Source organism: Neltuma alba, unplaced genomic scaffold, assembly GCF_004799145.2.
Source record: "Neltuma alba isolate B1F8T4 unplaced genomic scaffold, ASM479914v2 tig00012505_pilon, whole genome shotgun sequence".
Taxonomy (NCBI): Eukaryota; Viridiplantae; Streptophyta; class Magnoliopsida; order Fabales; family Fabaceae; genus Neltuma; species Neltuma alba.
Genome location: NW_021636973.1, coordinates 964587 through 990887, shown reverse-complemented (window position 1 = coordinate 990887; position 26301 = coordinate 964587). Strand labels below are relative to the sequence as shown.

Genomic DNA, 26301 nt, shown 5'->3' with positions numbered 1-26301 from the left:
GCACCACTAACTACGAATCAGTGACTAGTTATTTGCTTAAACGAATATAGGTAACGATTAAAATGTTATAGTCATCCTTTAAATAGATCTAGATACTCAACTTAATAACAAGTCGTAACTTGATAATCACCCAGAATTTGAACATGTACATTACCGGTAAACATCATCCCCTATGAAATTACATGGTTACTATTGAAGAAACCTTTCAACTTGTCCTATACACATGTAAATACTAATTCTTGACACTCCTATTGAGTTGATCGCTGTCGTTTGCTTTTTCTAATATCTTCTTGTTCCTCCAACAGTGTTAAGGCAGCATCACGACATGCATTGTTAGGATGATTAACCATCCACCACATTAGATCACGCCTAAATTGAGCCACTTGATCCTGCACAGACATTGAATCCCTCGTCACATAGGGCAATAATCAATCACAACAAACAATCATTAATTACATAAAACGTACAGGAGTATAATTAAGCGCTGCCTGTGGATGCCACGATTTTAACCATAGCATAACATAGACTCCACAGTCCTTGCTGCACACAGCATGTCATGACGTGTTAACAATTTTGCCCAACAACATCCAGCCAACCAATCAATTTAAAGAACAAAAAAGTTAATCGCACTCACATGTTGTTTTGTTTTGCAACATCAGGATAAATTATATCAGGCTTTGGCTTCTTCCCAATCAACTTTGGCTGAACCAACTCTATAATATCGTGAAACCGGTCCCGCTGGATAAAACAATAGCAATCAATGAAATAAAAATTTCGCAGATTAATTATAAACAATAATTGGTACATACACAAATGTTGTGGAACTTTTCCATATCGTCAACAATTGTTCCCTTTTGCTTGTTCTTTTTCTTTGGCTGCCCGCTAACATATACGTTCAGTGAATCCAGCACATAGAAGTTCATGACCTTCGGCTCCAGCACAAAGCAGAACCAGTGTTGGTCTACAAGTGCTGGTCCCAAAATCAAGTCACAATCCCCAATGTTGTAACCAACATGTTCCTCTTGTAGTTCCTTCTTGCTCACTGCAACACTCCACCCTGGACTACAAAGTTTCGACTGCAAAATATGACACTATAAGCATATTGACATAAACTATCGCTGAAATTAAGTAATGTTACAGCAACCTTACCATAAAGTAGGCATCAAATATGTGTCGTCTAACTTGTCCACCCCCTCTTTTATTTCTCCCATCAGCATGTGGCACACCATTGACATGACCTGTTTGACACATGACAAAATTTTTAAGTTTCAGCTTGCACAGCATCTGTTATACACAATAGCTAATCAGGTGGAGATTTCATTACATGGTTACTAACTCTATGCATTCCACCCAATGACCTTAGATCATCACGAGTTACATGGAAGTCATACAACTCAACCAACCTCCTGTAGATCAAGTATTCATTTTGCTTAGACAGGCCAAAAAAAGTTTCATTCACATTTATTTAATAGCAATAAAAGGCTTACTTGTCACCATCAGCTGAACTGCACATTTTGGAGACAGTGATGAAAACTTTTTCCTTATCATCCATCTTCCGGTTTGTTCTCTTCACAACCTTAGGCACAACCCAGGGAGACTGTAGTTTTGGGGCGGGCTTCATCGGCCTTTTCGATCTTCTTACTTGTTCTGCCTTGTCCAGTAGTTCCTCTTCATCCGATGCTCCTCCTTCAGCACCTGGGTGAATGATGGTGATAGGAGATAATTGCAATGATAGTTGTTCAATATCTTCCTCTTCACCTTCTTCCTCTTCAATATCATGCTCAGAATCTTCATTTTCTCCATCACCATCCTTGTCCTTCTCGCCATCATCTTCTCCATCACCATCCTTGTCCTTCTCGCCATCATCTTCTCCATCACCATCCTTCTCCTTCTCGCCATCATCTTCTCCATCAGCTTCACCTTCAAGTTGTTCTTCCTCATAGGGCCGTACATGCCTTTTATTGTTAGATTTTGGCCTGTACTCCCTTCCCAGTTGTACCTTCATCAGCTCATTGTCAACAATAGCCACAAGTTTGTTGCTATTTTCTCTAATCATCCCCACCAACCTCTCACGCAAATCCTTCAACTCCTATAGGAAACCAAAAAAATTTTCAGTATGTATTGTCATTTCAAAAATATTTGAGAAGGTTACAGAAGTTTGTAAACATGACATATTACTAAATAATATAAACAAAATCACTATTTAACAAGGTTGCCTTTACCGGGTCTAGATAAGGTACAGATTCGCTTCCTCCCTTATTATCAGGCACTCCAGCACGCCCTTCTGAATAGAGAAGTCCAATGCGGCTCTTTCTTTCTTTATTACTCATTTCGTTGACCCTCTTATCCGTCCAAATGATATGGCCTCAGTGTGGTCATGCTTTGCACTTTCAGTTATAGGAAAATACTCAAGCAAGTATAGCTGTATCACCAATTAAATGACATTAAAACTGTTACAATGGCAAAACAATAAGTAATAAAAAAAATGCATACCAGTAACAGGTATATGCATCCACCAACATTGCAGCTGCCATCCTGCTTCCTCACAACCCTCAAATAATCTTCCATCTCCTTCGACAGCTCTTGCACCACAAACGTAGCCCAATCATATTCCACAAATGAATCCTTTGTTGCAGCCACCACCTTTATTAGTCGCTCACTTACTCTTCCACTAGAAGTGGGGCATAACAGAGTTCCGAGTGTGTGGAGCATAAACAACATTTTAAATTCATCACCCTTCTTTTGTCCAGATGTTATCACCTTCAAAATATCTGTATAAGACTTCTGGAAATAATTAAGCCTAAGGCTTATAAACGCAGGGTCGTCCTCACTAACTTCAGATGTCACCTCTCTTCTCCCAACATGGGGTATGCCCAGGAGCATTTGCACATCTACTGCATCCAGTTTTCTAGACATTCCCCTAATGAGAAATTGCTGCGTTGGTGGATCATATGAACGCATCATAGCAGCACAAATGTCTCGAGGGAGTCTACGAAGTCTCAACTCTAGCAACCTTGACAACTCCATTGCTTGAACCTCGTCTTTCAGATCCTTGTTGTCCTTAACATACGCTGCCAAGGAAATGAACTGTCCTAGTGCACTACGGCAATGAAAAGGAAGCTGGTAGTTGCTCGTTGTTGCCTTTGGTGGCCTTGTTTTCTTTGCCTCATCTTTATATCTTTGTCTCTCTGATTCAGGCAGTTCTTTCCATGCCTTTGTCACTGCTTTAGTGCATTGGGTCACATTCTTGAACTTCTTCTTACACTTATTCATGAACTCAGTTCTAAACAAAAGCAACCCGCTCCTCACAGGTTTAGATGGACCTTGTTCATCGGCTGACATATTTGTTATCCTGCAATAGCCATCAATTTTCATCAACAACCATCATCACCTAATCCATTCAAACATTTCTATAACAAGAGAACAAACCGAACGTCTCCAGTTGTAGACATGCAGGAAACCAGTTCAATTTCAATGACTTTTGCTCCAGATACAAAAATAAATCCTCAACAATTCAAATACATGATCTACGATGACTTAATAAGAAGCAGACCCAATTAGCAATCTTTTTGCTTGAACTGATTGTTTTTACAACATGCATAGAAATAGTAGACTCTAAAATCAAGGATACATTATTTCCCTCCACCCTCACTCAGCAGCCATGCTTAACTTAGAAGAACGGCCTTAGATACTCTGTTCTACAGGTCTGTCTACTTCCAAAATAGTGATGCCCAAGCAAAATGATGCAATTGAACAATTATATATATTCATATCAAACGAAATAGTTCAACCTTTAACAGAAAAAATTATACCCACAAGACAATGCAAATCAGAACTCATTCGTAATGATCAAAACACTTTAAGAGTGAGTTCATCAACAACAGCCAGAAAAAGTTCGGAATCCCCACAACGTCAGTTCTACAATCTCTATATTCAAATTACTTCTCTGTAACAACCTCGCCACCTTGCCGCTAAAAGAACTTTGTGTCAGTTTCTCGATTTTTTCAGGAACAAAAAATTTTCCAACCGAATCAACAAACGCTCGCAATAACAGTATACACAGAAAAACAGATTAACTACAAATGAAATGAAACAATGTTATTCAAGCCAAGAAAGAAATGAACGGAGAGAACCTGTATAAATTCTTTCACAGCGACTGAATGAAGGAAAGAAATGAGCGCTAATGCCCTAATTTCCCTTCTTCTTCTACCACCGGATTTGCTTCTTCTACCACATGCGACTGGCAGCCCTTTTCTCCCTTCCCGAAATCTGCCTTCTTCACAGACAAAAATCGCTTCCTCCACTGTCTCGTTGCTTCCCGCCTCTTGCTCGGTTTCCATCTTCACTTAGCCGTGCCTTTTGCTTAAAATTGAAATAAGGGCAAATTTGTCCATTTGCCCTTATTTTGCAAATGACAGATTGGGTCATTGACCCAATTTGTCATTTCCACAATTCCAGGACCCAATCTGGAATTGTATATATTGGAGTGGCTTTATCTGTCATTTTCTCTTGTTTTTATTCATCAGTAGCTAAAGACAAAAAGAACCCAAAATTTTTAACCAAAAATAAAGTTTTCTTCAGCCATTGAAGTAAGGGCAAATTGTTCATCTCCATCTCTTTTTCCTCAAAAAAGTTCACCTTATTAAATATAATACAATCAAAAAATTATATATTTAATTACTTCTAAAAATTAGATTAAGTAATTTCTAAAAACTAATAAGATATAGTAAATGAGTGAAAATGTTGATAAAAACATAGATAGACAAACATATTATAAAATTTACAAAAAAAATTAAAAATATATTATTTTTATTATTTTAACCAAGATCAAAATAAAAATTATTTTTCATACCATATTTTAAGATGCATAAATTTTTATAAAAATTTAATCTCACTGCTCCTAATTTAATGTTATATAAAAAATAAATTAAATTTGTATATAAAATTTAGCTTTTTGTAAAAAAAAAATTAGAACACAAACTATTAAATTTTAATGATCAAATTTAAGTGAACATTATTTTATATAATTATATTGTAAAATTTTTTATAATGTATGGATTGAATAAAAAATAATGAAAATTGATGACAATGGAGTGCTCTCCTATTTTTTCAGCCAACAATTGTCAAGTAGCTAAGATGTGGTTAGAGGGAGCATAAGGAAGTTGGTTAGGAGTAGTTTAGTATTAGTATATTTATATTTTGTTTTTTGGTCCTTCTAAGTATTTATAATCTTTAAGATCTTCCTCAATAAATATTATTCCTTTAGGTTCTTTATTCTAATTTTCTTAAGAAATCTTTGTTATATAGGATATGTTCCAAATAAATTTGTCATTAAGTTTTTAGATCAATATAATAATAAAATCAATAGCAAGCTAATATATAAATAATTCAATTTATTTAAAAAACTGAAATTCGCATGAGTCAATAGTAGGCATAAAAAAAAACACACACACACATATATGTTTACTTTCTCACTTTGTAAAAGTGATTCCTAGATTTTCTAAGTGCACATTCATGATTAAAAAAACTCTTACAATTCTTAAAAGAAGAAATATGTGCTATATATGATAGGTTATGAACAAATTTATCATTGATTTCATACATGAATAAAAATAAAATGAATAGCAAGTGAATATAAATAATACAATTTATTAAAAAAAGTAAAAATCGCACAAATCAATAGCAAGCATAATGCAAATATTTCATACGATTGGTCAGTTGTACGTTGTGGTTCTAGAGTTCAGAAACAGGAAGGCCTCAAAATTTTGATCTTTAATGACCAAATAAATGCCACCAACAACACTTCTAACGTGATTTTCAAAGAAGTTTTCTATAATCTTTTTATCTGATGGTTTACTCTCCAAAAACTTGTGTTTAATAGTACTGCTTTTCTTGAATTTTCTTTTATATCTATGTTATTTAGTTCAGCAACAATTTTCCTTTATCTATATTTCTCAGGATTCACATGCGCGTTGTGCGGGTGTTGGACTAGTTGACCTTTAAAATTTAAGGGGAGAGGTAGCATTCATTATACAGTCCCCCCCCCCCCCAAAAAAAAACACAAAAAACAGTTTTGTCTAAATACAACAATAGCAGCAGATCATAGATCACCATACGGCAAGATGCAAGTTCGTATGAGCCGAAAAAAAGAGATGTATTTTTGTTCACGTAGCTTTCTCTAGTCTTTCCTCATATATCTGTCCTCTTTTATTTGTACGACTTTGCACCTTATAAATATATATTTTCGTTGGCAGAAAAAACAAAATTTCAATAAATTTCAATATGTATATGAAATAATTTTCTTCTTGTGGCTTGTCGCCCAAAAAAACCAAATCAATACTCAACTTCAATCTTGGATTTTATTATCTCCAATCCTTAGTATATAAGGGTTTAATAGCTGATTTGAATAAATTAAAAAAAAATAGTTAAGTCAATTATTTATTAGAATGTGTGTTTGTTTTTCTAGAATATTCTTATTACTTTTTTTTTAATATCCTTATTACTTTTAGATGCGATATATGCAATTAGTAAGAATAATTTTAACAGATTTTGACATGTTAAAATCATTGCAAAATGGTCAAAACTGTTATAAGAATACCTATTTATCTTTTTAAAATTTAACAGATATTTTTTGTGATTTGTTTTAAAAATTTGAAAGGCAAAATGAATTAGAATATTAAATTTAGGATCAAGATAAATTTCTCATTTACCTTTAAAATTTAAGATGAGAAGTCGCATTAATTATTGATTATACAGTTGTTTTTTTTGACCAGCAAAGAGGCATTCATTGAAATATAAAAACAGGGAGTTCAACACGGAATGAAGAAAGCTATAACCGACAACAAACACAGGGAGCTAATAAAGACATAAATAACATTAGCCAATTCCCTCCCTTTCGGCCTCCAAGCTCCGCTGGTCACGATACACACCATCAAAGGCCTGTGCTTCACGAAGGATGATAGTAGCTAGAGGAGGTGGAGATTCAGTGATCAGACCGTTAGGTCCCACCTCCCTTGAAGCCAAAGCAGCCAAACAATCAGCTGCAGAATTGCCCTCTCGAGGAATGAGAGAGAAGGAGACAAAACTTCGTTCTTGCACAAGATCAGTGATTTCATTCAGCAGTCCATGAAGACTCCATGGGCAGTGACGAAAGGAGTACAGGCTCACAGCTTTATAGAGATCATGACAGTCCGTTTCAATAATTACAGATTGCCATTTCCACTCAGCAACTAATTTGACTGCCTTACCTATTGCCAGCATCTCAGCGTGGAAGGCAGAGTAAGCCCTCACTTTTTCTGCCCAGCCCTTGATCAGCAGGCCCTCAGAGTTTCTGCAAACAATTCCTATACCTGCTTTCCCATTTTTCTCACAGAAGGCCCCATCACAATTTATCTTGATAGTATTACTTTGCGGTTTCCTCCACTTGTAGATTGTTTCGGTATCCACCAAGTTGGGTGCCTTTGGAAGCAGAGATTTTGCTTCCCAGAACTCCTCTATGGTTCTATTCGTCTTTTCTATGGCTTCTGAAGGGTTCGGAATGTTTTGTTCAAAGACCATACGGCATCTCAGCTTCCATATAACCCATAGCATAGAGGCCACGTACGCCTTACTGTAATCAAAGTCAGGATCTCTAATCATTAGTATCTCTTCCAGCCAGAGTCCCATGCTTTTGATATTTCTAGGAGAGACGTGGATTCCCATAGGGCAGCCAAACCAAGCAGCCTTGACCCAATCACATAGCAGAAATAAGTGTTCAAGGGATTCAGTTTCATCACCGCACACAGGGCAAACGGGATTTGGAGCACAATTTCTCTTGAATAAAGCTTCTTTTGAGGCTAGTGCATTGTTTAAAATTCTCCAGATAAAGTTCTGTATTTTGGGCATAACTTTCAGTTTCCACACTGCGGACCAGATTCTAGTGTCCACTTTCCTAGATGTTGATGCTCGAGCTGTTCCTTTTTTGCTTTCAGAAGTAGCAGCTTTTACTCTATACCCTGCTTTGACGCTATAGATCCCATCCTTTGCAGGAGCCCAAATCATCTTGTCATCACGCGGAAGGGTTGTAAGAGGGATTTTGACAATTAAGTCCAAGTATTGCTTATCAATTATCTCTTTAATGGGTAGTAAGTTCCAGCTTCTATCTTGAATAAGATCAGCCACAACCATATCTTGATTAACTGAGGGATCGTTATTGACAGGAATTCGAAATTGCTTAGCCCCCGGGACCCATGGATCTTTGAACACATCTATGTAGTGACCAGTCCCAACCTGCCAACACAGATTTTCCTTTAAGAAATCTCGCCCTGCCAGTATGCTATCCCAGACCCAAGAAGCTTTGGACCCTTTTGTGGCCTTCATAAAAGAGGTGTTTGGAAAATAAATGCTCTTTAGCACTTGGACCCACAAACTGTCGGGGTTGTTTAGAATTCGCCAGGCTGTCTTGGCTAACAGAGCACTATTAAAGTCCATAAAGTCCTTGAAGCCCAATCCTCCCTCTTTTTTGGATTTTGACAGCCTTTTCCATTCAAACCAGTGAATTTTCCCAGAACCTTCCGAGTTACTCCAGAAGAAATTCGAAACCAAACTATCCAGAGCTATACAAGTGTTCTTAGGGAACTTAAAACAAGACATGGGATAGATGGGGATTGCACTCACTACTGCTTTGATCATGATTTCGCGTCCTGCAAAGGATAAGCATTTCTTCTTCCAGCCTTGCACTTTTCTTCCCATCTTATCTCTCACATAAGCTAGGGCAGCATTTTTCGATCTTCCCCACAGAATTGGGAGGCCCAGATATCTCCCTGGATCTTCTACTTCTGTAATATTTAGGCAATCCCCAACCTTTGCTTTCACATCATTCGGAGTATTCCTTGAGAAGAATAGGCTAGATTTTTGATAATTTACTCGCTGCCCCGATGCATTACAATAATCCTGCAAAGACTTCATGAATAGGCTACAGTTATCAATGTGAGCATTCAAGAAAATGATAGTATCATCCGCAAAAAGACTATGTGTTAACATAGGGCCTCCTCTTGTAATATTGATTCCTTTCAAATTTCCGTGAGCAGTGTGAAAGGAAATCATGGAAGATAAAGCTTCAGAGGCCAAGATGAAAAAATAGGGGGACAAAGGGTCCCCTTGTCTAAGGCCCCTTTGGGGGGCAATAGAAGCAATTTTCTTTCCTGAAAGCTGAATATTAAAATGAACAGTTCGAACACATGACATAATCCAATTCACCCATTTAGGGTCAAAATTCATCTTAATCATAACTTTTTCCAGAAAACTCCACTCCAATCTATCATAGGCTTTATTCATGTCCATTTTCAGGGCTACCTCAAATTTATCTCCTGAGACTTTGTTCTTTAGGTAGTGGAAGGCTTCATGCACAATAATACTGTTATCTTGTATCAGTCTATTAGGGATAAAGGCTCTTTGGTATTCAGAAATACAGCCATCCAATACATGTTTAAGTCTGTTAGCAAGAATTTTTGCTATAATTTTGTAAGCAAAATTACAAAGACTTATAGGTCTAAACTGGGAAACTGTTTCAGGGGCATCAACTTTGGGAATCAGAATCATATTTGTTTCATTTAAAGACTCTAGCAAATCCCCATGGTCAAAAAAACCTCGGACCATCTTGACGAGAGAAGGCCTTACCTCTGTCCATGAAGCCTGATAGAAGTGTCCATTGAAGCCATCAGGGCCCGGAGCTTTGAAGGCACCGAGTTGGAAGGTAGCATCTTTAATCTCTACTTCAGTGACTGGACCTGTTAAGAGAATGTTTTGCTGTTCAGTGATCTTCGGGCGCACATAATAAATCACATTATCAAAATGTCCCTGTATGTTGCTGGTAAACAGAGATGAATAGAAGTCTTTAATCATGCTGGCAACCTCTTCTTCCTTGTCAACCCATATTTCTAGATGATTTTTGAGTTTTACCACCAGGTTTCGCTGCCTTCGGATTATCGTTGATCTATGGAAGAATTTTGTATTCTGGTCCCCTGCTTGTAGCCAATTGGATCTAGATCTTTGCCACCAATACACTTCCTCTTTCTTCCAAATTGTTTCTAGCTCAGAAGTTAACTGCTCAATACAGTGCTTTGACTCAAGGGTGTACACTTCAGCTTTTAATCTCTCTATTTTCCCAATGAGTTCTGATATCATCTTCTTGTTATTGGGGAAGTATTTCCTGCTCCACTTGATCAGTTTATCTCTGCATCTATTCAGGCATTTGATAAAGGTGATAATACTGTTATCGCCTTCATTTTCCTCAGGTTTCCAACACTCCTTAATGATGTTAGGAAAATCAGGGTGAGTAACCCACATTGCCTCGAACTTAAAGCTTCTTGGTGTTTTTATATCATTAAAGCAGAGATGCACTAGCAGCATATGATGGTCTGAGGCTACTGGTTCCAGGTGAATGACTAGAGCTTTTGGGAATAATTCTCTAAATTCAACATTACAAAGAGCCCTGTCGAGTTTTTCTTTGACATGATCTTCCCCAATGCGTTGGTTACACCAAGTGAACTTTGCTCCTTTAGCCTCTAAGTTCATTAGCTCACAGTCTGAAATGAACCGTTGGAAGTTGATAATTCTACGAATTGTGTGAGGATTGCCTCCCATTTTTTCATGTTGCGCCATAAGGTCATTAAAGTCTCCAACACAGAGCCACGCATCAGTAATATTCTTTGCTATAAGTCTCATCTGATCCCAAATTCTCATCCGTTCAGCTTCTTTAGGGGGCCCGTAAATGAAAGAGACATACCTGGGGAAGTTCCAGCGGTTTGAGGATGTCAAAGTGTGAATCACATTTTTTGAGCTACTGAGTATGTTAATAACCACCGAATCGACCCACCAGAGTGCTAAACCTCCTGCTTTTCCAATTGGTGCAACATACCAAGATTCATCAAATTGGCAAACCTTGCGGATTCTTTCTAGGTAACTCTCCTTCTTCTTGGTTTCTATAAGGAAAACCACCTGGGGTTTGTTTTTCCTAACCTCTTCCTTGAGGTTTTTAACTGCCAAGGGATTCCCCAACCCTTGGCAGTTCCAAGTTAGAATACTCATGGCCCCTCGGTGGCTGATGGAGGACAGCCACCGGAGCCTTCAGCCAACTAATCATCGCCACCTTTAAAGGAGAACCAACTCTCAGGGAAATCTATCTCCTTTCCAGATTGATTACTTTCAGAGGGTTTAGGTATTGATACTTGTCTGTTTCTCAAGCTTTGTTTCACTCTGCGGAAGCTTTTCCTTCTCGGGCTTTTCTTTGGGGAGTTAATCTTTTTGTTACTCGGAGCTTCTTTAGTTGGGGATGAGAATAGTTTCCTACGCTTACCTTCAATCGGTGACTTGGGTTCCTCCGCTCCTCTTGAGTTTAACTCTATCAAGACGTGTTGCAACGTCCGAAATTGGGGTCAGTTGGTTTGCTGGAATTATTGCCATATTAAGTTGATCGGCAGATGGTCCACTGGAGCAGGCCTGTTTATCCATTGGGGACATTGGAAGATCCCGGGGTGGGCTTATAACAATCTGGTCCACTAGAGACTTACTTTTAGAGATAGAAGGATTGACTCTGATTCCTGCCATATGGGCTTTCTTTTCTACTATAGGCCCACCACACCTCCTTCCCTTTTCTTCCGTCCCACTATTTGTCTCACACCCCAGATTCGAGTGGTCTAACTCATCAGCATTGTGGGAGAAGTCTTCTGACCATTCCAGCCGTTTTTTCGCCTCAGTCCCATCACGCCGCATACCCCCCTTACTCCTACTTTCCTGTCTGTCATTTTTTATTGCACGCGCTTTTCCTATTTGCTCTGCACGCGCCGTTGAACTTTTGCGGTCATCTTCCTCCGTCCAACCTTGGTCATATTTCATCATGGCTTCATCTCTGTCTCTTTCTGCTCCAGCAGATAGCCAGGGCCCGTAAACATTTTTACCATTACCATCGACTACAACTTCTCTCTGCAGGATCTAAAGTCATGCCCAATTAAGCCACAATGATAGCAGAAAATGCCAAGGCGTTCAAACTTGACAGAGACCCAAACTTCTGAATTATCTGGCCTTCCTACCCAGAAACCGTAGACCAGTGGCTTGTTGACATCCACTAGTACTCGTGCCCGCCCAAAGCTTCGATGGAACTTCCCCTCCACCTTAGGTTTCTCATACCAAACTAGCTCCCCGACGAGGTTACCCATACGACAAATATTTTCTTCGATCTCCAGAAGACCCATAGGGAGATTATGGAACTGGACCCAGAACGGGTTCTTGTTAAAAGAGACCTCATCAATAACCATTAAATCTGTCCATTCTTGTATGCTCATTAACGCACCCTGAATAGACCACGGTCGCCCTTTGAGCAAGCGGAATTTTTCATGGCTATTGGGAAAGGTGAAGACAAAAGCCTCATCTTCCATTTCTACTATCTCCGTGTTCTCATTCAGATTCCATCCCTTTCGGATAGTTGCTGTAACTGACTTTTTGCTCACCACTTTATTAGAGATAACTTTTCCAATCAGCATGTGGGTTTTACTTGCAGTATTCTCACAAGCTTTCCACACCACATTTAGCCGAGGGCCTCGGTTTACTGATGCGCGTACGTTCTCCTCCATTCTTACGCCAAGCCTGTATCCACCGAGTACTACTACAGGCCTTAAACTAGAGATGCTCACTCTCACAACACACTCTCCCTCAAATCCCAAGGAGGAATTTGAGTTAGAACTTTTATCGGAACGCCACAGTGGGTGGTGTCCGTACTCTCTTGCCGTTCAAAGACGGTACCTCACACTCTCAAGAAGAGAGAAAAACTCTCACGGGGAGAGACAGATGACCAAGATATTCAACCCATTTATCTGACTACATAGTTGCATGCTTGTAGATGATTATACAGTTGTTTTTTCTTTAAAAATAGCTTTGTTTAAATAAAATAACAGCAGCAGATAACAGAATACCAGGATGCAAGTTCGTATATGCTGCATAAAAAAAGAGAAGATGAACAGAGTTTCGGCTTTGGCCAAAAGAAAAAAAAAACGAAAGGTTTTGGGTTTTAAGCCGGCTTCGACTGCTTTTTTTGTCTCCTCTGGTCAATCTCCTCACTGAATCAATCGGCGGATTGAAAGTTGAAGATGTTCTTTTGTATAGCCTCAAGGTATGGCTTCTCCAAATTTCCTTTGTTGCTGCATCGTCTCCAACTTTATTCCGTCTTTCTCCTTCACACGTCCTAACTTCCCGCTTCCGTCTCCATTCCCATTGGACAAATCCTCAGAACATTGAAGAGGCTGTCTCTTCTTTCCATGGCCTGCTTCAAAGCCATCCCCCACCGTCTATAGTCCAAATTACTAAGATTTTAGGATATGTTGCTAGAACGAAACATTATCACATTGCTCTCTCCCTTTTCGCACAAGCAGAATCTAAGGGATTCACGCCAGGTTTGGTAACACTGAGCATCTTAATTAATTGTTACTGCCACGTGGGTCAAATTGCTTTTGCTTTCTCTGCCTTAGGCAAGATTCTTAAGATAGGCTGTCAGCCAGATACGGTTACTCTGAATACACTAATGAAGGGCCTCTGTATCAATAATGAGGTCGGGAAGGCCTTGGATTTTCATGATGATCTGATAGCAAAAGGGTTTCAGTTAAATGTAGTTAGCTATGGCACAATCGTCAATGGCCTATGCAAGATGCGAAAAACAAGAGCTGCGGTTAAATTGCTCCACAAAATTGCTAGAGGGCCGGTTAAGCCTGATTTAATTATTTATAATACAATTATTGATGGCTTTTGCAGAGAAAGGCTTATCACTGAAGCCTGTGGTTTAGTTCATGAAATGATTGATTACGGTATAGCTCCTGATGGCGTGACCTACAGCTCTCTCATACGTGGCCTTTTTGTCATGGGTAAATGGTCAGAAGCTGCAAAGTTGTTTAATCAAATGAGTCATGAAGGCATCAACCCTAATGTTCATACTTTTACTATACTGGTTGATGCATTTTGCAAAGAAGGAAGTGTTACCAAAGCTGAAGCTGTTATTGGTTTGATGATGAAGTGTGGTATAAAACCTAATGTAGTTACTTGCAGCACTTTAATGGATGGTTACTGTTTGATTAATAATGTTAGTGAGTCAAGAAATCTATTCAACAAGATGGTCCAGAGTGGTTTGGCTCCTAATGTTATTAGTTATAGTATTTTAATTAATGGACTCTGTAAAATCAAGATGGTGGATGAGGCCATGGATCTCTTTATGGAGATGAAGAGCAAAAGTTTGACTCCCAATATTGTCACCTATAGCTCTCTTGTTGATGGTTTGTGCAAATCCGGTAAAATGTCCTATGTGCAGGATATTATTTATGAGATGTATGATAGAGGTCAGGCCCCAAATATAATATTTTATAGTATCTTGTTAGATGGATTGTGCAAAAGTGGTCATCTTGATCAGGCTATTACATTATTTCAGCGAATTGTTGATCATAAAATGCAGCCTGATACATGCACATATACTGTACTTATTAGTGGTTTGTGCAAAGCTGGTAGATTAAATGATGCGTGGCAGATTTTTCAGTGTCTTTTGGTCAATGGCTATCCTTTGAATGTCCGAGCATATACTGCAATGATGAATGGACTCTGTAAAGAGGGTTTGTTCGATGAGGTTAAGTCCTTGGCTTCTACAATGAAGGAGAATGGATGCTCACCTAATTTTGTAACCTTTGATGGAATTATTAGACCTCTTTTGGAAAAAGGTGAGAATGATATGGCAAAGGATGTACTAGATGAGATGTTCACAAGAGGTCAAGGTTAGATACTTTGCTTCAGAATTATTTGATTGTTGATGCTCACTTTTGTGATGAAATTTGCTGTAATATTCAACAGATTTGTTTCTTCTAAGTAAACTTTGCGGAGTTTATAACAGCTGACTGCAATTGCCCATGTTCTGTTTGCATCATATGTCTGATGTATTTTCACTTCTTCTTGCTGCAATATTTTCTTGTGGCTTATCGTAACTTTGTTCCTTCTTTCTTTATAGTTTATTTAATTAGATTCATGGACTCTTAAGCATATGTATACTAAATGAGGAAATGTGCTATTGTATTAGTCGTGGGTTGGTTTTGGCTGTGTTATTTGAACCTCTGTAGCTGTGCAGCACCATGAGCTTGATCTTGAAGTTTGCTGATTCATAATATCGCTACTCCTGACTTAAGATGTTGAACCTTTCTATGGATTGTGTCTGTTACAAATTTGTCACTATTGAAGAAGACATGGATGAACGTGTATTTGACTGATATGAGCTATGATACACGTCACATTTCTAAAAGAGATATGAAATATTATTGTGTTTCTTGAAGCTACTTACATGCACTGTGTTGATACTGGCCGTTAGGGGTATTTTTACGTTTAAAAGAAGACATTAGCGGAAAGTAAAACAAAAAACATTACCAGTAATGCACAGTTTTGGGTTATTCCTCCTGGTTTTAAATGTAGAAGCTTGATAATTAATTTACAAACATGAAGAAAATTAGTTTGTTATTTGTAAGAAGTGTTTGTTGGTTTTCTCAAAAAATCGTCTTTAATAATATACATCGGGAACCATCCTTATTGATGGAGATCCTCATTAATCGGCGCAATCAATAGGGACAACATAGGAAAAATCATAATTGTAAGCCCATAAATTTGGATGTTTGGCTATGATCGTCATGTTTGTTGGCTAGGTCTTTTGATACTCATGTGGTGCTATGTTAATTTTAAATTTTAATAGATCTCTTGAATTGATATTTGCAAAATTCAGTTTGTTGTGGTGAAGGAGATATGGAGAATGAAAATGTTGCATGTTATGGAGAATGATGCCTGTTTATATACTTCCTTCCCCTGACATGTCTCTCGCACGCTTGAATAGTTTTGTTTAATAATGATTATTTACTGAAAGTTACTTTTTTTTATTATGAATTTTTATGTGAGGATGTTTGTGATATTTAACGGCCAAAAAGTCATTTATTCTCTGTTATATTTTCTTCACTCTCTCTCCCTCCCTATATATATGTATGAAATTGATGTTTTATTAATTCTCCATCTCCTAAACTTTATTATACCAATTTTATTTGGAAAATTTGGTATAAAAAAATTGGTTGGAAAAAACCATTTTATAGATATTTATATTTTCTTTTGAATTTTAATTTGGTACTTGTTTGTTTTTTCTCTTAATTTTTTTTTAAAATTTTACTCTATTAGTATCATCAACATATATAACTTTGCTCTGTTAGCACTTGTGCAGATACTAACAACGCCAATAGAATAAAATTAAATAAAAGTAAAGATTAATTAAGAAAAAAATACATAGGCACTCAATGAAAAATTGGGAAAAAGTATAAGTTTTCTCTCTCAGTTGCATATTTTTCTTCATTTCATGTAATTGATTTTTTAACAAGAAAAAAGTATAAGAAGTTATTTTAGGGATTGCACAATGACTTCAAGTGCGTGGAGTTAAAACATATTGTAAAGACGAGTGTGAGACATGGAACGGAAGAAAAGTTTAATTTAAAATTTTTAACATACATAGAATAACAAATTCTAAATTGAATATTTTGTTGCTTGTATTTTTAATATGATCTATAATGTTGTAAAATAAACTAAATTTAATTTTGCACATGCTAACAAATTTAAAAGTAATTTATAAGAAAATAAAATAAAGTTGTTTGTGGCTAAACTAAATTATTGTTTATATTTAAGTATGCTTGTGGATAACAAATTCTAAAATCAGATAGAATGCTGTCTATCTTATGGACATTAAAAACATGCATGCCAATATATACTTTGATTTTCATAGTTATGTGCATTATTATTTGTTGTAAAATTATCAAATTAAAATGTATTCAATATTTAACTTCTACTAATTTTTACCCCAATTTGATTGGGGGGAAAACTTTTTAGTAAGTTTAATTTTGAAAAAAATAATTAGGTGGGATTAGAAATTTTTGAAAAAGATAAGATGTGAACTGAGAATGAGAGTATTGATCTTTTTTTTTTTTTTAACTTGACACTTTTGAAAAGAACAAATATACAATTTTATCTTCGACCTTATTTCTCATTAGCTTCCTCTTGGAAAAGCTTCACTCTCTTCTTTTTATTTTGGAGCAATCTTACCCAATATTAAATTAATCAGTAAAATTGTAAAAAAAAAAATTGTCAGTGAATTTGTACTACAAAAATAAGAAATGCTAGGTGCACCTAAAAAATAAGATAAGAATAAAATTAAAAATGCCCTGTTTGATTTTTTTTTAATCTTGAAAACAATTTTGTATTTTCTAGAAAAGTAATTTTTTCTGTAATTTATTCTTGGCTAGGTTTTTTTAAAAAAAATAGGAATCTGTTTTTTGTTAATAGCAATCTGTTTTGAAAAAAATCAGGCAAAATAAATCTGTTTTGAACAATACTCCCCCCCCCCCCCCCTAATGTCTTAGATTTTGTATTAGAAAATCCGGAGAATTCTCAACTCGACCTTATCCCAACTGTTTGCGCTCTTGCCGAAGCGTCCCTTCTCAGCTCGTCGTCCCCACTCTCTAGTCTGCTCGCTGCTCGCAATCTCCTCACTCCCTCCACGTCTCTAGCAAGCTCGCAGTCTGCTTCCTCATTTCCTCACTTCCTCGCCGTCTCCCGTCTCCAATCTCTCATTCTCCTTCCTCAGTTCTCAGCAGTTGGTGGGGCCTAAGTCTCTACTCTCTCTTCCAGTCTGATTAATTTAAGGAAGTTTCCCGTGTCTTCTTAACCATTTTATGCACTACCGCTGTATTTGGATATCCACTTATAATATTTGACTGAATGTCCACCAAAAAATGGTGGAGGAATTTATAGGGCAGTCTGCTTTTCTTGCTGCTGCTTTTCTTACTGCTGCTATAGCTGTTTCCTTTTTGTTGACTGTGTTTTGGGTTTAAGCGAATAGTCATATTTAGTGTGTGGGGGGGGGGGGATTCGATTGACCATGAGAGGATCAAATAGAATTCGCTTTAGATTGGCTTTCGTTGATGAGTTAGTTTGAAGCATGTTTGATAAATTTGTATATGACGGCTATTTAATGGCTCACACAATTCTTCTACTATGTTTGATTTTAAAGAGGAATGAGAGTTACAGTCAAATGCACCTTTTTAACAAAAACTCCGCTTCAAACTTTTTTCGATCTCTCTATGCCATTTAGTAGGATTTTGGAGATATTTTGTGAATGCCTAACATAAATTTTGATTTGAAGGTTTAGAAAAGGATAGGCTATTATAATTTGATGTCTTGAGATTATAAAAGAGTGAATTGGTATAGTTGAAGGCTTCAACTAAGCAAGAGGTTGTCTCTTAAGCTGATCATACTTTAGGTTTATGTAGTTTGTTGTCATACTCCACCTTTGGTTTTGTTGAATCTGGTAATGAATTTTCTATACGAAATAGTCATTTTGGTAGGAATGTTCTGTACTTAGTTCCTTTGGCATGACAGGATTTTCACAATAATTGAATGATTTTCTGATGTGAATAAGGGATTCTGATTTTTCTTGGTGCTCGACTGTGGAGAGTTTTAAGCTCCTTATTTTCTGATTTGGTCACTGAGTTCATGAATTCCAGTGAGGTAAAGAAGGCATTAGGGGTGAGTGTATCCGTGTGTTTGAAGGATTCAGTGATACTGTAGGAGTTGCAATGAAAGATAATGTTATCGAGAGTGTGAAGTACATGGTGGAGTACTTGGTGACAAAAACCATAGTGCTTTTGTACCAAGGCTAGCGTGATCTGAGAGATGGTGCGGTTCAAGCAGAAGCATGGGTGAAGAGAATGAAATGGGAAGGGATTGAGAAAGCATTTATATGCAGGTAAGAAGATAAGGAAAGTCAATGGTGAGATTGCTGGGATGCAATCAGACAGTAGAGAGCTTAAACTCTTCATATCATTTCCCTTTTCCTTGATGAGTCCTGATTACTTTAATTCTGCTGCATGCATTGACTTCGATATAGATGATTTTCTTTTATGATTAATTTGGCTTGGGTTTATCTTGAAAATTTAAATTCATGGATACATGAGACAGTTTCATACAAGGTAAAAAACCGAACCGGACCGGTTGGTTCAATCAGAAAACTGATGAACTGGTCTCAATCCGGTCTGGTTTGCTTGTTAGACCGGACATGAAACGAACCGGTAACAAACAAGTTAAACCAGTGTTAACCGGTTAACCGCCGGCTGACTTAGGTTGTCCGGTTTTTTCTTTTCTTCGTGTTCCAATGGAGGAAGAAGAGGCAAAAGGAGGAGAGCCACAGACAAAACATATCAGATTCAAGAAAAAGGAACAAAAACGAGGAGGAGGAAGAGTAGAACGAGAGGGAGAGGCAAAGAGAATGAGAGAAGCTTGCCTATTGTTTCTATAGAGAGTCACGTCCGTGCTGCGTTTTGATGCTTGCTGAAATCCATCGAAGAAGAAGTGAGTTTTTAAGAAAGAGGTGGAAGGAGAGGAGAAAAATGAAAAAGCAAAACGCAAAAAAAGAAGACGGAGGAGGAAGAAACGAAAGCTATTGTGTCTTGGAAAACAACCAAAGAAAGGCTTGGTGCAGACTGCAGAGTAAAGTGTCAATAACCCTATGTATAGCCTCTATTTTGCAGGCGTAGCATAGCTTTTTCTCTCCATTCTTTTTGTTTTTCGAAGCCTCATATCTGATTTAATTTTTTATCTCTCATGGCATGTAAATACCAAGGAACAAAAAACCGGACCGGGTATTAAACCGGTTAGAACAGTGGGTCAAGGGTTAATGGGTCAGATCGGGGTCAGACCGGGTTAAACCGGTAATAATTAAATTAAGTAAAAATATTTATATTTTAGTTATAAAAAATAATATTTACTGAATGGCTACTCATATTACAAAATAATTTTTTCGGATATTACAAAATATTTGTGTATACAATTTTTTTTTTCTCTTTCTCCTCTTTTCCTGACCCAATGCAATCTTCTTTTTTTATTTGGTATTTTATACCTTTATCTCTTTCTTTTCTCTCTCTCACGTGAATACTTAGACTTTTTCTTCTCCACAACACATCACGAGGTGACCATTTTATGCCTCTCTCCTCCTTGAACGGCAGATTCAAATTTCCATCTTGAAAGTTGAAACACTTCTTCTCTTTCTCATTCAATTTCATTCCTCCGGTCCTCCCTCTTCGCTTCTTTCTTTCTCAAACAACAGAGGTGGTGAACAGTAACCATTGTTTCTCCTCTGCACATCCGTTCTATTTTACCTTCCTCCTTGCCTTCCACTTTTCATTTCACTCTTCCACGAGCACGTGTTCGAAGTAGCGCAAAAGAGACGTTCAAATAGGTCTTTCTTTCTATGATTTTTTCTGCTTTTACCATTTCTCTCAACGGTATCCATGTCTTCTCCGGTGAAACGGTAAGAGTAAAAAAGAAGTAGGGGAAAAAAAGAAAATCGGCGACCCACCAACCCAACGGTTTTCCCGGTTTTTGCCGGTTCGTTCCGGTTCATTCTAGTTTCATTTGAAGCCGGTTTTTTCTTCAAACCAGACCGGACTGGAGGCCGGTTCACTGGTTTTCCGGTTGAACCGGCCGGTCCGGTCCGGTTTTTTTCTCATTGGTAAATACATGTTGTATAATCCAAAAACAAGAAAAGTCCGGCAAAAAAAAAAACAGAGAAATGAATAGAGTGTCTTTATTATATCACACATGTAATACTTTTGCTATCTAGACATATTTTTAAATATTATTCTGATTAAAAAAAATTCTATAGCCAAATATAAAAAAATTTATAATCAAATATTTTATATCAAATATAATATTTTCAATTATTTGTTATTTGTTGTAACTAAATTATTATTATATTTTCTTATATTTCGTTACAAATAATTATTAATATTGTTATGTTTTGTTATTGTCAATTAAATTATATTATTTTAATATGACCGGTTAGACCCGATCGGGTTTCTTGTTCCTTGGTTTCATAGCATTAAGGCAAAGAAAATTTTAACCATGTTATTTTTGTTAGTAGAAAATCATTGTTATGTTATTTATTGATAATTCCATTAGATTTTTTTTGTTAAATTAGTTTGTCAATATAATAAGATATTATGTAATTATAAAAAATAATGCCAATATCAATTATATAAAATAAGTGAATCAAACAGTCCGTTTTTATTTTTGTTCACCAAGTTATTTTTAAGGGCAATTGTTTCAAACAAGTTTTTATATTTCTTGTTTTCAAATATGATTTTTTAGGACAATCATCGCAATAGTTTTCGTTGTTTTTTGTCTGGAAAACTTGTTCTTAAAAACAATTTTATAAAACTACTCTAAAGAAAAAAAATGATAACATAATCAAACAAGGCCATAAATTTTCTGACCCCTTGAAAATTGGCTCCTTTGAGTTTGGTAACATATAGCCATATGGAAAAGTATATTATACATTGCGTTCTCCTATGCCTCATCCTTGGGAAAAAATTATTTTATCTGTAAGTGATTTTAAAAAGTGCATAAAAAATTATATACAGCTTCAAAATTATAAAATAAAAAATAGTTTGAAACTAATGTTGAAGTTTTTGTTGAAGGATCACCGTAGTTTAGCCTGAATGTCCATTGCTGGTATTCAAATGTATGTGAGCTCATGAATCCAACTAAAGATGTCGTTTTGCAGAGCTGCATCATTGTACTTAAAAAAGTTTACAGAGTTTTGGTGTGCTTTGTGAAATACTTCTTAAATAGATTTGCACTTTAATTCTTTATTTAAATACTCTTTTGAGAAAAAGATGAGCATGGATTGTAAATTATTATATAGGAAGTTTTTAATATGGGAAAATTAATATTGTCTGATCCATGACGCTCAGGCACAAAGCCACACTGATTGGGAGATATAATTCGAGGAAGAAAAGCTTTCAACCTATTAGCCACAATCTTCATAATCACTTTATACACCACGTTACAAAGACTTATTGGCCGTAAATCTTTGAATGATTCTGGTGGATCCTTTTTAGGGATTAAAACCACAAAAGTTCCATTAATCCCTCGAACTGCTGCTGGATTAGAGAAAATATGTTTTACATAACTTACCAGCGATCTCCCTATAGAATCCCACTGTGTCTGATAAAATAAAGCATTAAACCCATCTGGACCTGGAGATTTGAGGGATCCCATACTAAACAAAGCCTCTTTAATTTCTCTTTCTTCCACATGCCGACCACAGAAGCGTAGATCTACCTCATCTAGCTTGGGATACGAGACAACACAATGCAACGCATCCCTGCAAGACACTTCTTCAGCAAATAAAGTAGCAAAATAGCGTGTAGCTTCTCGTTTTATTACCTCAATGTCATAACACCAATCTCCCCCTTCCAATCGGATAGCATCAATTCTATTCATCTTCCTTCTCTTGTTAGCTCGAGTATGAAAGAACTTTGTATTTCTGTTTCCAAAAAGGGACCAATCCATTCTAGCCTTCTGAGCCCAAATAAGAGATTCTTGTATCAAAACTTCCTCAAGCTCCTTCCATAACCTCACTTGAATCTCTTCATAAAAGTGAACATTACCTCCTTGGCCCAAAGCTCTGTTAACCCCGTCCATGCGTCTCAATAATTTCCTCTTCCTTTCTTCAGTGTGTCGAAATACTTGCTTATTCCAAGAGCTACAAGCACGCGTAAACTGGTCCAGATTAAAGTTCCACTCAGTATCTTCCATCCAGTTAGCCTTGACAAAACTACTAAACTCATCATGAAGTACCCATGCAGCTATAAACTGAAATGGGCGACTAGGACGATCAACATGCTGGTGCATTTGAAGAAGTAAAGGACAATGATCAGATTTGTAGTAGGCAGATGGGACACCTGTGCATTTGGAAACAGACGACACCAAGCTTCATTAGCAAAGACTCGATCTAATAGTGCCTCCGAACTACCTCTCTTCCACGTAAAATAAGGTCCGACGAAGCCAATATCTGATAAGGACGATTCCTCATACCAATTACAAAACTCGCGGTCGATCGATAAGCCGTTAGGAGCGTGCGTATGTCTTTCGGATGAGAAAAGTGTAGCATTAAAATCACCTCCTATCACCCATGGCTCATGCATGCCTCGTTCGATACGATGAAGTTCACTCCACAAATGTCGTCGAGCTACCATATGGGGGCTAGCATATATTACAGTAAAAAAATAATGCTCCCTTCTAGAGTTTATGATACGTAAGTGTAAGAACTGCCGATGTTGTTCGATCACATCAACTTTCTGAACCCCAGCATTCCAAAGACACCAAATACCACCACTAAAACCCTCGGCTTCAATAAACGTATACCCTTGAAAGCCAAGACTGCCAATTCTTCTTTCAGACTTCTGTTTATCTGAACGGGTCTCAACCAAAGCAAGAAAATCCAAACAAAAATGATTTTTAAGTTCCTGTATCAGGCTAGGAAATGTCTTCGCGCCTGTACCTCGAGAATTCCATATCAAGAAATTCATAAAGAAACAAATGAGGAAGTCGAGGAGTCTATCATGTCCCTCCTCTGGACAAAAGCCGACTTCACTAACATTGACTCTCTTGTCTCCACGTGTTCGTGACCGCCCTTCATGATTATGTCTCCATCTACTATCCGTGCCACTTCATCAGGTTCCTCTACCGTTGCTAATGTGTTGTCCCTACTCATTTGAGCCTGGTTACCCATATTCTCAACGTCGCTGGGACCAGGGCCGAGTCGCTCAATCACAATGGACTGGTATTGGGCCTCACCCTCCTTCATCCCAGTTTGAAGTGTGTGAAAAGGATTAGATATTTCAATAGGCTGTTCATTAAGGTTTATCCCTTCCTTGACTTTAGCTTTTGCTTTCCCAAGAGTATTTTCCTTCCCTCGTACCTTAATCTTGTCCACAACCTTGCGTTTCGAGCCAACTAGCGTCCAAGAATTAGTATTAATGTTGTCCCCAAATTTCCTGCCAGAAGATACCGAGCCTTTTTCTGATTTATCCTTCTTCTCACCAACGAGTTTATAGATTTTTTGAATCCTTGCTTGATTCTTTCCACTCCTCCCAATATTATTCTCCTTAATCTCCGCACCGTTATTACCCGTTCCAGCTCCCTTATTATCCGCTCCTTTAGTTGATCCATCATATCCCTTTCTTTCTGTCATCACAATATTCCGACGAAAGTCTCGACTCACCAGCATCTGAGGCCCTAAATGAGTATCAGCGACTACCGTTGTTATTCCGGTCACCGGAATCTGCAAATTATTCGCTTCCTCTTTCTCAGATCTTGAACCATTACTGCTATCCCCTTCCCCAGAAAACTGCGGGCATTGTTGCTTCTCATGTCCATATTTACCCCATTGAAAGCATACCTGATGTAAACCCTCATAGACTATCTGCCATTCTTCTCCAAAAGCCATGAAAGCAGGCAACAGAGGTTGTTGAAGGTCTATCTCTACACAGATGCGAGCAAAGCCGCCTTTGTCATAAATCGATGTCGAACGGTCTACTTTAATCGTCTTCCCAATCATATTTCCAATAATACCCAGTGATTCCACGTTATAGAACTCCATTGGAAGATCAGGAATACGTACCCATGCAGCTATTTTGCGTTGCACATCCACCTTCCAAGGATTAAAGTTCGGCCTCCATCGCTGCACGATCAAGTAATGGTCTTCTATCATCCAAGGTCCCTCCTGGAAAGCATAGTCTTTGTCCTCTCTACTAGTGAAAGAAACAATATAATATCCATTGCTAAGCGGGGTGACCTTCATAGGCTCTTTCGGTTTCCACATTCTTCGAACCCTATCAATCAACACATGCTTCGGTATCTGTACGCCTAATAGTTTAACAATCAGAGAATTCCACCAAGGTTGACACCATGCCGTGTATTGTTCAGCAGAAACTTTCAGTTCCGGATACCTTGGTTTAATGGTAGTCCCTTCAGTCTCCACCCCGTTTGCATCTTCATCATCTCTACTAGCCTCTGGACTTTGATTCTGCTTGATGAAAAACGATTTCCATCCATTGACTATATCTTCATTCTCCTCATGCGAGACTAGATAGCCGCCACATCCTAAAGATAAAAGCTTTTCTTTGTACGACAAAGGCGTCGTTCTTCTACCAGAACTCGCAGAGGCTTTATCCTTCAACCCTTCCGTCTCTTTCCCTGACCTAGTTCCAACACCAAAAACAAACTTCAAAGGAGTATCCCCAATCTCTACCCCTTTGTCCCGCTCTCTTCCCCCTCTCCGATCACCATCTCCCATGGTTCCACCACCACCATCACCGTCGCTCGCTTCGACCTCCCCGCTCACCATAGTATTTACTATTTTAAGAGTGAAAGCAGAAATTAAAAGTGCATAAAAAATTATATACAGCTTTAAAATTATAAAATAAAAAATAGTTTGAAACTAATGTTGAAGTTTTTGTTGAAGGATCACCGTCGTTTAGCCTGAATGTCCATTGCTGGTATTCAAATGTATGAGAGCTCTTGAATCCAACTAAAGATGTCGTTTTGCAGAGCTGCATCATTGTACTTTAAAAAAAAAGTTCACAGAGTTCTGATGTCCTTTGTGAAATACTTCTTAAATAGATTTGCACTTTAACTCTTCATTTAAATACCCTTTTGAGAAAAAGATGAGCATGGATTGTAAATTATTATATAGGAAGTTTTAAATATGGGAAAATTAATATGAGCCAGCCTTTTTTTTTTTTTTAATATCAAGCAACAAATCCATTCAAATAATTAAAACCATTACAACTTAAAAGGCTGGCCTATTATAATGTCTAAGCAAAATCCAACTAAGCCCAAGTAAGCCAGCCCAATGCAATTGAAAGGAAAACCAAAAAAACAAGGGCTGCTAACAAAATGAAAAAGAAAGGTGGAAAGAAATCGAAAACACAAATAACTAAAAGTCCTGCAATTTCAAACCCAATCTTGAACCACGTAGCACTAGATAAGGTGAGAAGAGGAATTGGTGTAATCCTCAATACCACCTAGTCATGACCACCCAAAGTAACAAAAGCAAGATGAGAGAACTACAACTCTAGTCATTAAATCATGCCATGACAGACATTTATGTCTTTAAGGATAATAAAATGCAGATGTAAATACCTAGAAGTTGGAAGAACCATAACGACAGTAACCATGAACTGAGGAGCAAGGTGAGTAAGCCAATTACCAACATAGACATGAGTCAAAGCAATTTATTAGAGAAACACAGCTAGCGAAAAAGAAAAACAGATCAGGAGCAAATGATGTAGTACTCCAAGAGATGGACCTCTAAGTGGCTGCTAATGAACTTATAGGTCCTCGATGGAATCATCTACATGCATGGGGCCTTTTGGA

At 37.5% G+C, this 26301-nt stretch overlaps 3 protein-coding genes across 3 annotated transcripts; 1 reads left to right on the top strand and 2 right to left on the bottom strand.

The window, feature by feature from the left end:
- Nucleotides 1-248: 248 nt before the first annotated feature.
- On the bottom strand, nucleotides 249-2330 carry LOC114727669 (uncharacterized). The gene is made up of 9 exons (XM_028914359.1): nucleotides 2223-2330; nucleotides 2000-2089; nucleotides 1488-1882; nucleotides 1333-1406; nucleotides 1150-1238; nucleotides 810-1076; nucleotides 635-738; nucleotides 468-540; nucleotides 249-389 (listed from the first exon to the last, which is right to left on the bottom strand). The coding sequence occupies exons 1-9, from the start codon at nucleotides 2328-2330 to the stop codon at nucleotides 249-251; spliced, it is 1341 nt and encodes a 446-aa protein (XP_028770192.1).
- A 10330-nt stretch (nucleotides 2331-12660) lies between these two features.
- Nucleotides 12661-14918, top strand: LOC114727668 (putative pentatricopeptide repeat-containing protein At1g12700, mitochondrial). The gene is made up of 2 exons (XM_028914357.1): nucleotides 12661-12773; nucleotides 13138-14918. Exons 1-2 carry the CDS (start codon nucleotides 12661-12663, stop codon nucleotides 14786-14788), a joined length of 1764 nt encoding a protein of 587 aa, XP_028770190.1. The 3' UTR covers nucleotides 14789-14918.
- Nucleotides 14919-21826: 6908 nt separating this feature from the next.
- On the bottom strand, nucleotides 21827-25270 carry LOC114727667 (uncharacterized). The gene is made up of 4 exons (XM_028914356.1): nucleotides 23551-25270; nucleotides 22895-23416; nucleotides 22054-22823; nucleotides 21827-21883 (listed from the first exon to the last, which is right to left on the bottom strand). The coding sequence occupies exons 1-4, from the start codon at nucleotides 25268-25270 to the stop codon at nucleotides 21827-21829; spliced, it is 3069 nt and encodes a 1022-aa protein (XP_028770189.1).
- Nucleotides 25271-26301: the final 1031 nt, after the last annotated feature.

Excerpts from the sequence above, each read along its gene's own strand:
- LOC114727669 (XM_028914359.1), bottom strand. The coding sequence starts at position 2,330 with ATGAGTAATAAAGAAAGAAAGAGCCGCATTGGACTTCTCTATTCAGAA. Across the intron at positions 2,090-2,222 it reads CTGTACCTTATCTAGACCCG|GAGTTGAAGGATTTGCGTGA; the intron begins GTAAAGGCAACC and ends GGTTTCCTATAG. Across the intron at positions 541-634 it reads GTTGCAAAACAAAACAACAT|CAAGGACTGTGGAGTCTATG; the intron begins GTGAGTGCGATT and ends TGCTGTGTGCAG.
- LOC114727668 (XM_028914357.1), top strand. The coding sequence starts at position 12,661 with ATGCTCACTCTCACAACACACTCTCCCTCAAATCCCAAGGAGGAATTT. Across the intron at positions 12,774-13,137 it reads TCTCTTGCCGTTCAAAGACG|CCTCAAGGTATGGCTTCTCC; the intron begins GTACCTCACACT and ends TCTTTTGTATAG.
- LOC114727667 (XM_028914356.1), bottom strand. The coding sequence starts at position 25,270 with ATGGTGAGCGGGGAGGTCGAAGCGAGCGACGGTGATGGTGGTGGTGGA. Across the intron at positions 22,824-22,894 it reads TTATTTTACGTGGAAGAGAG|GTGTCCCATCTGCCTACTAC; the intron begins GTAGTTCGGAGG and ends CCAAATGCACAG. Across the intron at positions 21,884-22,053 it reads ATTCTATAGGGAGATCGCTG|GTTGAAAGCTTTTCTTCCTC; the intron begins GTAAGTTATGTA and ends TGTGGCTAATAG.